We start from the raw sequence: 13636 nt of genomic DNA, 5'->3' as shown, positions 1-13636 counted from the left end.
CACATGTTGTGGATGTACTGGAGTGCACTCTAGAGGGAAGCCGGTTAGTGAAGACTTCAAATATGAAACCTCCACCATTATAAGTTATTGGCATTTGTATAGCGCATCGTCTGCTATTAGTGACGCTTCATAGCTTTGTTGATGTCTGGGCTGCCGTCTATCCAGACCTGTGTTTCCTTCAGAGTCTCCGTTGTCTGTGGCGTCATGTATAGTGCATCCGGGTCCCAGCGCTGTGTGTTGCGCCTTGCTTGCAGTTGGGTCATCTCTGGCTTGTTGGATAGTTTGGAGGTGGGTATATACATTGGTACCAACCTGCCTCTCCAGTGAGGAGGGTTTGTGATTGATGCTGCATTATTGCTTAGACAAGTACTGCCCGCCTCTACGATGTGACTCAGGTTTTCAAGGAGCTATTGCAGTTCCCAAACTTCAACTTTATGAGACTGGATCTGGGAGCTAAAGGCGGAAAAAGGTGGCAGCTCTCAGACTCGTACTGTTTTAGACAAGACTCTGGCTAAACTTGTCTTTCAGCAGAGACTCCTGTGGGTAATAGATCCATATGATGCATTTGGCCATGTCTGCCAATCATTGTTACAGATAATACTTCATACAGTATTGATCCAGCGCGTCACCAATAATTGAGCAGGGATCAATACTCAATAACATCATACTACAATGGCCCCAACACATTCACCCAGAATCCCTGATGCGCTGGGGTCAATTTATATGTACGTTCAATTCTTTTCTTTCATAGATTCAAATGAGACATATTAACTAACTTTTACATCAACTTTCCTTCCATTTGGTCGATGGACCAATTAGTTGAATAGTTGATGGCAGTGATCATACTAACTAACCAACCACTTAGTCAATAAAATGATCTCAGGAACTCGGTAAAGTTAATAAGGCTTTTTCTTAATAAAGAGAAAAACATATGCAACATCAAATAAATACAAACTCATCCCAATTAATGACTTTTATGCAATGAAGGAGTGAATAGATTGAGACAAAAGTTTCAGCAAAATTCAAATGTGAATCAAAATGCACCTATCGACGGGATAGATGAAGAGACGATAGTATCCTCTAAATAATACATATCAGTATATCATTGGTGGTGTGGATAGGTGAAGAGACAAAAGTTTTTGGAGACAAAATACATTTTTAAGTAAAATCTTTGTTGAAAACTACTCCCTCGGCCTAGGAGATAGTGGGGGTTCACCAAATCTAGAATCGGGGAACAAAGATAAAGGACAGGAACAGGATCGGTAAGGAACAGCTAGGCCCCTCTGCAAACCGACGGACAACGATGCATCTCCCCTCTTTCTTTCCTGCCAGCCTAAGCCTAAACCACACCCCTAATGGCACCCCAATTATACCCTAAAATCTTCATGCCCATCCCTCCTAAACTGAAACATTAATAAAATCTAAGCAGATAATTGGTGGGTTTCGGAGGTGGTGTTGTCACACCACTGTGACTTCACCTACGATTCAGCTAATTTATTATTCTACATTCTTTCGCAGGGTTTGGTTCTCAGCTCGTTTTCACGATTCTAGACATGTTACATTTAGACAGTCTTTTATTCATAATTTAATATTATCGGCAGAACATGTCTCCAGTCCCACGACTTGGTCATCATTTTGGCAGTCAGTCATAATTTTGTCCTTCAACTCGTTAATTTTTACTGCGGTGCACAGCGGGTCTATCTTGCCTCTGACAGCTCTGATTCACTCCTCAGCTTACCCCTCCCACTTTAGCCAACTTTAGACAACATGGAGTTTCATCCAGCACACTAAAGCAAATGAAATATGAACATTTATTAATTATGTGATAATGAAACCTTCACTGTTTACCACCCACCTTGATATTATTCCCCATTAATGTTACCTAGCATAAGCTTGGTGCAAAAGCGGCATCATTTATTATATCAAAGCAGGATGCATCATGCAACTACTGATGCACATGTGGCCTAGTCATGCAACATTTCTTGTTTCTTTCAAACCACATTATTTTTACAGTTTTAACTCTTTCATATATTATTTACGTGTTAGTTCATGCATGCGCAAAGCAATTTGCCCTGTGTTTATGTTGGGTGTACGTTAGTTTTCTATAACTACTTACTGTTAGTATATATTATAGGGCTATTAATTCGAGCAGGATTCTTTTTTTGCGAAAACCCTGATCCATCACAGTATTAGCAAATAATATATTGTAATGAGATGGGACCTGCTTATATTGATCAGAAAATTTACTGGGCACAGAAAATGATCTTGACAAGATGCCTGTCTAACATCTGAGGAATTTATATTTAAGATCGGATTAGTGATTGTCACATCATAGATGCATGTAGTGAAAGAAGAGACAACTGTCTTTGTAACCCGATAGCCATTTAAATAACAATGAAGATGTCCATGTGTCTTTCCTGAGCCCCTCTTTCAAAGCATTAAGACATTATTAGCTGCAACCAGTGTTATTGGAAGAGGTTGTGCGGAGCAGGGAGGACGCCCTCTGAATTCGTAAATAAGCAGAGAGGGAAAGGTGCTACACATGGCCTGGATGCTTTGTAAGGAGAAAAAAAGGCAGTTTTTCCAAGAACAGGCAATTTATAAGGGGCTAATTGAGGATTCTATACTCGCAAGATTAAATCGTGATGGGCAAGTTTTCTCGGTTTGAGTCTGTGCTATTAATGATGCCAAAAACTGTACATGAAATGTGTAGTGGCGCAGGTGCTGTGAGGGATAGCTGATTAACAGTGATATATTCTATTTTATGAACATTTTGGTTGGAATGGAATTTTGTTTTAAGGAAATAAGCACGTAGGCTGGTTACCAGTGAGATGAAATGTGTTGCAGAGTGTGCTCCAATCACGCTTTGTCCTGTTTCCAGGAGTCCGATGCTTCTGTGGGAGATGCTCCTAGCTGCTTCATGCAGCAGGAGCAGCGGCTTGTAATGTCACAGTGACCTTGAGTGGAAAACGGGCTCTTTGCGGCTTAGCTAATGTTTTTTGGTATAATTTATGGATGCATTTAAGAACATTCTCTCCTGAGAAGAGCTGTGATGAGCTGCAGGAGCGAGGAGGCGTAAGCACTCCTAAAGAGATCAGCTGCCCACCTCCACAGCAGTTGTGTCAGAAAGGCTGCACAGTCACGGTTTATGAGCAAAGCCAAACTTAGGGGCTTAGCAGTGGGGAGGGAGAGCTACAAAGCACAGCTGCCCCCTTCAAGAACGTATATCAGGGGTGTCCAGCAGGACCGAATCCATGCCACATTTTCAGCATAACCACGTATTTAAATTCTTAGCTTGTAAATATTTTTGTATTTGATGTCCTGACAATCTTGCTGTTTCCACCATATATGATCATGTTTGAAAGTGGGCATTCTTGCGGTGGTAAGCTTACCATTTGTCCCCACATCACCAAGGTCGCAGCTCAATAGTCCTGGATTTTTCTTTTTTCAGAATACTGTGGTAGCCTCTCCCATTTGGTTTAAATGATGGGAACCCAGACCGAGACTTCCTGAATGAATGCAGTATTAAAATAAAAGCCTGAGAGTGCAGTATTACATTCTTACGCATTCTCTTATCAGGTCACCTAAGGGGTGAGGGTGGGGAGTTTGGAGTAATATTTAAATGTAGGTCCAGGTGTCTCCTATAAAAGCGTTGATGGGTTGGAGGGGCCTCTTACAAACCACAAGCCCAACAAGCATTTGAATTGCAATAGGTCTTGCAATAACGTGAGTTTAAGCTATTGGCATTGTCAATGACAATGCCTTTTATTTATGTTTTAAAAACAAAAATAAAAGGCATTGTTATTTGCGATACCAATAGCTCAAACTCGCGTAAATGCGAGACCTATTGCAGGGTAATCTAGTTAAGACTCTTTTTGGGGCCCATAATCTATTATGTACCCATTCTGAGCAGGCTATTTGGCCACTATACAGTCATTCTGCATAGTATCGAACCAACAAGGCAGGGGTTGCTAACTTAGTACCAGGAAGATTTCCCTGTAACCGGTTTTCTAGATTTAGACACGACAAAGGTATATACATTTATTCTAAACAAAACTAGTTTAAAGATTCAGTGGGTAACCAGAAAGTTTTGCAGGTGTGCCGTACTGTCGTACACACGACACCCCTGCGATAAGGTATCCACGTACATTTTCCCAAATTACCAAACTGATGACAATGAAGAACTAAGTAGCTTGCACTGTACAGCACCATCCTTCGTCTCCCTCACTGCTGTAGTGGAGATGGTCCTCACTGCACTGCACCTTGCCTCCCTTTCTGCTGCAGTGAGGCTACTGCACCCCCCCCTGGCACCCGCACTGCACTGCACCCATCCCTTGCCTCCCTCACTGCTGCAGTGAATGCGAATCACTGTACAGGGGGCTTCCTCATATGGCAGCAGAGGGTGTGTCACGCACTCGCGGACTACAAAACTGACAGGGCAGTGGGGCGCCCATGTGCAAATTATTTGAAACTGCCTAGGCCCTCACAGTGCAGCAGTGACAAGCAGTGACGGGACCACGCCTTGCCCCACAACACTACACCAGAGACAAGGTGCCACTGAACATGTACCTGTATTGCTCACACCACAACAGCAGTTATCAAAGTGAAGTGAGGAGAGGGGTGCGGTGGAGGAGTCACTGCTCACCTAACCAAGCAGTGCTCACCAACGAGCACTGATGTGGTGTCTATATTCCTATCGAGCCTCCCTCACGCTGCAGCAGGGGCCAGAAGTTACTGCATTCATACCTCAGCTCTGATACTAGCAGTGAGAGGCTCCCCTCGTACGCTTCCACTGTAGCAGTGACCAGATGTTATTGCATTCATACATTGAATACCCAGTTACCTTGGACTCTCACGCTCTGCGTCAGTGGGCAGATAAATCTGCGCACCAATTACACCACACAAGGTCACATGCATTATTTACAGGCACGGGGAGATTACATGATTTGCCCAGAATCACAGGATGTTGAGCCGACCTTTTGGTAGCTCTGGTTGTTACTCCACATCTTCTCCACTTTTTGTTTTTTTTTTACCTCAAACTAACATTTGCGTTAATTAAACCTCAATATAATGCTTAATTTAAATGAATACAGCAGAGAAAACACATTAACAATTTGGCAGTTGTGATAAACATTTGCGCTGCATGGAAAGGTGTTGAACAGAGGGGATTACTGGATCAATCCATTCACTCCTTCTCAATAATGCATGCGTGCGGGTTAATAAGAATCGTTCCAAGCTCCCTTTATGCCGGGTTGAAGCAAGCACAAGGCACTACAAAACTAAAGTGATAATGCTTTGGAGTGCGCACTGCAGAAGTGGAGGGGCTCTGGGCCAGGGCCGGTTCTAGAGGTAGGTCAAGTGGGCTAAGCCCTCCCCTGGCCCACCCAAGGCTCATTTACAATTAGAAAACTTTTGTTCTTTTTTTTTTAATGTGTTCCCTGGACTTCAGCCTCGATTTCTCAGGTGTTCAGAGTTTTGCTTCTTGAAGTGTTTGGGACAGGCGTGAAGTCAGTCAGAATGGGAGTGTGTGTGGGGGAGAGTGTGTGCGAGAGAGTGAGGGAGAGTGTGTGCGAGAGTGTGGGATTGTGTGAGATTGAACGAATGTGCGTGTGTGTGAGCCCGAGGGAGTGTGAGTGTGTGTAAGAGTAGTGTATGTACCCAACAGGGTACCTTGACACTCCAATTACATCAAAAGAGACCTACCGAAGCTCCCAGCACTCAAGAGACGCCGTCTAGCAGAAAGAATCTGAAAGAATGTTGCTATCCCAAGAACAGTGCTTGAAAACGTATGCACAATTGTACAGCTATCTGCAGTCTGGTAACATCATTTGAATGACCTTAAGGCACAGACACCACACTTCGGCAAACTGGTGGCTATTGTCTCCCCAAAAAATATCTCGCAAGAAAGTGTCGGATTTGGTCATCCGAAATGCCGCAGTCCTGAGAGAGGGCCCTATTGGGCTGCAGAGCCGAGCGACCTCGGAAGCGCTCACTGAAGCCCGCACCGCTGTCCGGCGCTTACTTCACCGAGGGGATAGTCTTTCCTCTCCAGCCCGAGTCTGATACCACGTTTAGCTTGGGTTTAGCAAGGGTCTTCCTGAAACAGCTCGGAAGTGTGCTTTTAAGGGACGCTGGCATCTATGTGCCCGTTTGCGCCACTTTTGATTACGTGAACAGTTCAGCGGCCCAGCACCAATATTACCGGATGAGCGAATGCGCCAAAATTTTTTTTTATTCAAGCATTTTAATTGTCAAAAAAGGGCTCTTCTTAAATTGTTATTTGTAAATGCTTCCACCGTCCCTCTAAAATCCTCTTGTTAGCATTCTTCTATCGGAGCAGCTGCAACTTGTGGGAGGCGGTGGGGGTGCCCCAGGGAGACGAGGTGATTTATGGCAAACATAAAGCGTGGAGGCCCGGCATGCAATGCTGCCGCTGTAGTTGCAAAGGCTAATTCCACAAAGGAGAGTCTCCAGTTACAAATGCAGGGGATGATCTCCAAAATAAATAAACAAACGCGGCACACTGCACGCAATTAAAACAAGTGCGAGCAGAGCGTACGGGAACTGTAGTTAGGCGCCGCTGCCTCAGGACTACACGGAAGTTAGCATAGGATCAACAGCCAATCGAAAGCTAGATAACAACAGCAACGACACAGGTAAACCAATCGCAAGAGGAAAAACAAATTACATGGAGTTTAAGCCAACATACACATTACTTTAGGTCTCGCTGAGACAGCGCACGTGGCGCATGCGCTGCCAAACACGGGACCTAAAAATGACTTTTTATGCTTACTGTGATGTCTTCTGTTTGCAGCTTTGCATACTTATATGTTCTCTCTCTTCTGCTGTCAATCAGATGTGCCTCACAAGGTTTGCTTTTGTGAGATGATAATGTCCAGTTTTGTCTCTTCCTTCCTGCTCCTTACCTTCCAGGGAGGCGTCACTCCGGGATGTTGTCCTTCACCAGACCTCCGGGCGGATTCATAACAAGAACGTGTCTACGCATCTGATAGGCAGCATCAGCCACGGTAAGTTAAGTCAATGGACTGGATCAGGACTGGCAGTTTGCCATGTCATAAGATTGGGTAGTATTCCTCTCATGTCTTCGCCGTGCTTCTAAACAACTTTCATGGGTTGTTGAGCGCAGTCCAAGTACCCCGCATGATATAATATCCTATTCTTTGCTTTACTGTCCCCTCTTCCCTTTCTTATCTCTGTCAATCCTATGTCCATCGCTTTCTTCTTTTTCAGTTTCGCTATCATGTTTTGAAGTGTCTTATGGGGGCTTGATGGTCTATGTACCCAGTTAAGGGACAGCGGGGCCTCATGTTTTCGCTTTGGCCAACTGAAAAGGAGATTTGTTTTCTGCCTGTATGATGAGGTGATGGTAGTTGCTGCTTGCAGAAGACACCACACCTGTGTAAGAATATGCAGGCCTGTAGAAGGTGCGATTCTATTATGATGTGGGATGGGGGTGATGAGCTCATATTGGTTTAAAACTTTGACCAAAATGGTCTTAAAAGTCAAAAATAGGAAACAATCTGTTGTAGGTAGTGCTACATTTAACTTGACCACCTTTTTTGACCACCCTATTAAAAGGTGAAGATGGAATAGTACATAAGGGCTTGCCTGTTATGTCGGTCAAATAAGATATTGCTGCCTACAAGTTTGAGCACCAAAATGAGCCCTGCAATAATAATCATATCCAATTTGAGATCTCGTCTTAGTCGTCAGAATTCTTTCTCCACCGCTTCTGTGGGTGGCATCAAGAGCGTTCTGTCTTAAGAGCTTGCTAGTGATGCTGTCATTATAAAAAATAAGAAACATTACAAATGTGCTTTGCTTTTCAATGAGTATATGGACTCTCAGCCTGCTATGTTTGCATGCATTGATGCACTGGAGACAGGCAATTTTACTGACTGATATCAGAAAAAGGGGGATGTGGATTAAGCTTAGTGTGTAAAACAAGAAACTCTGGCAGCTACCATCCAGTAATCATGGCCTCATTACCATTTAAACACTTACTGAAAATAATAATGAAAGCGATCCTTGAAGTTATCTAGCCAGCATGGTCTACAATTCTTTCTTTTTTAAAAGTTATACGTGTTTTGGGCAAAGATGAGGACGTAGATGATGTTAGGTTTGTTCTTAAGAACAGCGGAATGGTGACTTGGTGTTCTGATAAAAGAGGTGTTGCGGACCCACTTGCTCAAAGTACCGATTAATTACTGTGAATCTGTACTGTGGAGCCATCACTTTACTCTGGTATTGCTGCCCTTTCTCTGACATATTGAATCTCTGGGTCCAGACCAGAGCTATGATCTGATTTCAGTTCCTTACAAATGGCTGCCTCCCTGTGTGTAGCTGTCCAGGGGTTATAACCATCCCATTTACTTTCCTGTCTCATGTGTTGGTCTCAGGCCAAGAACTGAGACCCACAAAGTTAGCAATAAGCTTACATGGAGTGAGCCACTGCAATTCATCCATTGTTATGAGATCGTCTTGTTTCTTCTTGACTCAAAAAATTAATTCACGGTTGTCCATCAGTTTTCATTAGCGAAGGGTGATTTTTGAGCTCGCAGAAGCCTTTGAAATATTACATGTGGAAAGTAGTCTTGGCAGCTGGACTCAACCCACAGGTGTTTCATTATCCTCTGTAGGGGTCGATCTCCACTTGTGGAAGGGAGATCTTTCTGAGAAGTGTGTCCTTGCAGAAGGTTTTGATTAAGGGCTTCTTCCACTCAGCCGCTTCAATCATAGGAACTTATTTTAAGGAGTTACATTTTTGGTTCGCAGCACCAGCCGTGAGGAAATAGCTCTTCTGGAAAACATTACATATTTTAGATTTCACTGATTCTTTATTGTTGAAAGAGAAAAGCATGCAAAAAGTGACAAGTTACTATAACTCAAATAAACCAAATACCAACATAACAAAATAATTGTCTTGTGAGCACAGGGTACTGTAAAAAAAAAACAACTGGACTGCCGAGGTATATTTTGCATGACCAATTCAAACTTTGTTATTACCTTTATATATTGATTACTGCGATATTAGATACTGCAAATAAAATAAAAAACCCAAAGAGAGATCAGCAGTTCTATGTCTTATATAGATTTCACTTCAGTATACCTAGCTTTTGTCTTCTTATGAAACATTCAGGCACATGCATCAACCATTTTTGCGAGCGCAAATGGTGCGATTCACAAAAGTCGGCCGTTTGCGCCTGATAAAAGGGCATTTGCGATGTATCAAGGTTCAAGGCACTCGCACTTTGAGAATTCGCAATTAATTGCGATTTCTCAAATTGCGATTGCATTTAAGGAATCAAAATTTGCGATTCCTTAAATGCAATGCAAGAACCCTTCAAAATAGCGATTTCGCTACTAGGGGGCGCAAATTACCATGAACTTGAACTTGATAGTAATTTGCAAAAACTTTGAAAAATGCACTAAAGTGCTTCTTTTAAAGTTGTAGGTAACACACACATGCCCTTGGGTAGGTAAAGATTCTCCAGCTATTATCACCGGTAAGGTTTGAAAACTGTGGTCTGTCCACTTTTATAAATTAACGGAATGAGCCATTTGAAGATGACAAGTGGTGCATTGTAACTGGAGTGAGGTAGGAGGTGAAAATGAGTGAAGGGAGTTTGTGTTACCCTTCAATGTTGTTTGTATTCCACTAGGCATATATCTAGTGTCTCCCAGAGCGGAGGGTGTGGAGGTAATTATGGAGACTAGATGGTTGTGAAGTTATCTGTGCGTCCAGTAATAGAGAGCCAGTTCCACCACTTGTGTAAAGAGATGTTGTCAAATGATTTCTACTTACATAGTCCTTATTCCTAATGTTACCATTAGATTCATTAGATAATCATAACTTAGTTTGGATACAGTTGGGATATCCTGTAGTCACCAAATTTTTTAGCTGAACTATTGTTCTTTACCCTTACCTTCTTTTTTATCTCAAATAGATCTATTGGTTATGTATCAGAATAGAGAAACAGGTATACCACATTTACCTTTTTATTATATAATGGTTGTGAAATGCAAGAAACCGATCTTTTTGCTGTACTCCCCACTGAATTTGGTTTGCTTTTGTTTTTTGAAGCTCTGGGTACCTCAGATGTTGCCTTCTGGTGGGTAGTTCAGGCCAGTTGTTCCCATCTGTGTATGCTTCTACCTAAAATATACACTGACTAGCAGCCAGTCCCGACGTTGTCCGGCTATGAATTGCTGGCGGCCAGTAGTATATTGTTTTGTAGGATTTCGTTTTGATAGCATTTCTTATCTGTGACAGGCCTGTGAAACGCTCCGATTCACAGTGCACTGCTGATGCACTTAAGAGTGCGCATTCAGTATTGTGTGAACTCTAGTTTCCCTACTTTATTTTTCCTTGCAATATTATATAGCGCGAACTCGACAACATGGCATGAGCACAATTTACATTACAGAAGAACACATTCATTTGTGGTAGGCACGGGGAGACAAAGTGATTTGCCTGGAATCACAGGATGTTGAGCTGATGCCGAGATTAGAACGTAGCTCTCCAGCTCTAAAGTTCGCAATTCTAGAACTTGTGGCGGGAGGTGTGTCTAAAAGTGTATGTCGGTGCTGGCCATCATTGAGAGAGACCAGTGCATTTTTCAAATGGGTGGTGAAAAAATATGAGTATGTTGCTGGAGATGTGGGCCGCCGTGCCACCAATGTACTTACCGGGGGAGGGTAAACACCCATTATTCTGCAACTTTCTTTCCGCATACCATCATTCCGCATTCTTTCATTACGAAAGTACCATGACTCCGCAATGCCATTTTAACGCATGGCATTACATTTTATATGCTTTTACTACGCATACATTTACAACGAAATTCGTTGTAAATGTATGAATGGTAAAAGCATGTTTTTTTAAAATGTTTGGATAAGGTAAGTATGGGTATAGGGGTATATGTTTTGGGGTACTGAGGTATATGTTTTGGGGTGTTTGTGTATTTTAAGGGTTCCGATATAGTTTTGGGTTATAGGGGACAGGGGTAGTTTTAAGGTTTAGGGATAGGTATGGGTTTGGGGTACAGGGGTATTTTAAGGGTTCAGGGCTAGTTTTGGGTTTTGGGGTACATTGGCATTTTTAGGGTTCACGGCTAGGTTCGAATTTTGGGGTATCGGGTATTTTTAGGGTTCAGGGCTAGGTGTGGTTTTGGGGTACACGGGTATTTTAGGGTTCAGGGGTAACTTTGGGTTTTGGGGTACAGTGGTATTTTTAGCGTTCAGGGCTAGGTTTTGGGGTACAGTGGTATTTTTAGGGTTCAGGGCTAGGTTTGGGGTTACAGGGGTATTTATAGGGTTCAGGGCTAGGTTTGGGGGTACAGGGGTATTTTTCTGCTGCAATTGCCCTTTCCTGACATTACCCGCCTCAAAGGTTTGGGCTCTCTCTTTATTATATTAGTATGGATTTATTTTTTACACAACTTCCAAGTGGAATAAGCTATGCATAGGTCACGTTTCAAGGGAAAGCTTGACTGAGCAAATTTTTTGGTTTCGCCTTCACAGCGCTTGCGAAATCAATTATATTAAATACTAGCAGCTCATCCCGACGTTGTCCGGGAGTAATCATGGCTCAGGGCCCCCGCCCGCCTTGACGTTGTGTAACCTGCCCACGTCACTGCTCACGTCACTTTTTCATGCTGTAATGCCCCGTTTGCTACCCGCTTCACTTTGTACGCTTTTGCCACCTGCACACGTTTCTTTTTCCTCCTGTTAACCTGCCCACGTCACTGCCCACGTCACTTTTTCCTCCCTGTAATGCCCCGTTTCACTTTTCCATCCTGTAATGGCCCGTCTGCTCCCCGCTCTACTTTGTACGCTTTTGTCATCTGCACACTTTTCTTTTTCCTCCTGTTAACCTGCCCATGTTACTTTTTCCTGCACAAGTTTCTTTTTCCTCCGGTACCTGTGGCTCGCTCACTGCTCCTCCCCGCCGCCGCTCCTCCCTCACGTTTGCTTTGCTGACTGGTAACTTGGCGCCCTACCTCATCCGCCGCTGACCGCTCCTCCCTGCCGCCGCTCCTCACTGTCTGCCCGCCGATCCTCACTGTCTGCCCGCCGATCCTCACCGCCTGTCCGCCGGTCATGTCCGCCGCTCCCCTGATCTCTGCCGCTCCTCGTCACTGCTCCTCCCCGCGCTGATCTCCGCCACTCCTGTACGCCGCTCCTCGCTTGTACGCCGCTCCTGATGTCAGCACGCACGTCGCGGCCGGCGCTACTTTGAATGGTCTACTTTTTTTTTTAACTTATGTTTTTTAATAACGTATTTATTTTTAATTTATATAGCCTATGTCCATCTGCACACCCTGAGGATTACAACGATGTATCGGGTGTGTGGATCCAATCGGTCTCTGCAATGCGATTGCCAAATTAAGGCTATGCCAAAACCACTTTATTATTGACTCTACTTAAGTTTGGTTGCCCTGTAATGAATATGCTACTTACCAGTATGCATCTGTTCTTGGCATGTAGGGCTGCTAACATTCATATCTTTGCATTAGATCGCCACCTAGTGTTGGGTCCGGATGATCGCACATTGTTGTCCTGGAAGAGTCTTCGAAGTATCCTGAGATGGGTGGCTCCTCCCCTGGACTACAGTGCGCATGGGCATCGGCTCCATCCCCAGATTGTTTTTCGCCATTGTGGCAGAGGATGGAGTGGCAAGTATAAAGGATGTCCATGCTAATGATTGAATACAATAGTATATCTGCAGCTGCGACAGGCACCGGGGAGGAGGGCGGGCGATATGAATGTTAGCAGCCCTACATGCCAAGAACAGATGCATACTGGTAAGTAGCATATTCAGTTCGAGGCATGTGGGCTGCTAAATTCATATCTTTGCATAGAATACATAGCAGTCCCTCCATCAGCGGCGGTTGCCCGTGCCAGCTGCAGAAACCTGAAAAAGTGTCTTGAGAACAGCCTGCCCTACAGCCGCTTGCTGTTTGGAATGTACATCAACACAGTAGTGTTTTGTAAAGGTATGTGGTGTAACCCACGTGGCTGCTCTGCAAATATCCTCTAGAGGAATGTTACCAAGGAAAGCCATGGATGCCCCCAACTTGCGTGTGGAGTGTGCCTTTGGGGGTATTGTTAAAGTGCGCTTGGCTTTATGATAACAGATTTGGATGCACTTAACAATCCATCTGGCTATTCCTGCTTTGGAAATTGGGTTGCCTTTGTGTTGTGGTGAGAAGGCAACAAAGAGTTGTTTCGTCTTCCTAAAGTGTTGTGTCCTGTCTATGTAGTACATCAATGCCCTCCGTACGTCCAAGGTATGGAGCATCCTTTCCGCCACTGTTTGTGGGTTCTGGAAGAATGCAGGCAAATCGATAGTTTGGTTGAGATGAAAATGTGACACCACCTTTGGAAGGAATTTGGGGTTAGTACGTAGTACCACCCTATTTGGATGAATTTGGATGAAAGGCTCTTGTATCGTGAGTGCTTGCAACTCACTTACGCGTCTTAGTGACGTAATGGCAATTAGGAAAGCAACTTTCCACGTTAGGAATTGCAGTTCGCACGAGTGCATTGGCTCAAACGGTGGTCCCATCAGCCTGGTGAGGACCACATTGAGGTTCCACACGGGAGCTGGCGG

The 13636-nt window shown here is 44.0% G+C and overlaps 1 protein-coding gene across 1 annotated transcript in view; it reads left to right on the top strand.

Annotated features, from left to right (window-relative positions):
- ITFG2 (integrin alpha FG-GAP repeat containing 2) overlaps nt 1-13636 on the top strand; it is an 819025-nt gene that overhangs the window by 152492 nt on the left and 652897 nt on the right. Inside the window, exon 7 of the mRNA XM_086952820.1 lies at nt 6934-7028. Within this exon, the coding sequence (XP_086808946.1) occupies nt 6934-7028 (95 nt within the window). The remainder of the gene's footprint in view (nt 1-6933; nt 7029-13636) is intronic.

The sequence above is a fragment of the Lissotriton vulgaris genome, chromosome 1_2, assembly GCF_964263255.1.
Source record: "Lissotriton vulgaris chromosome 1_2, aLisVul1.2, whole genome shotgun sequence".
Classification (NCBI taxonomy): Eukaryota; Metazoa; Chordata; class Amphibia; order Caudata; family Salamandridae; genus Lissotriton; species Lissotriton vulgaris.
This window is presented reverse-complemented; position numbering and strand designations above follow the sequence as displayed.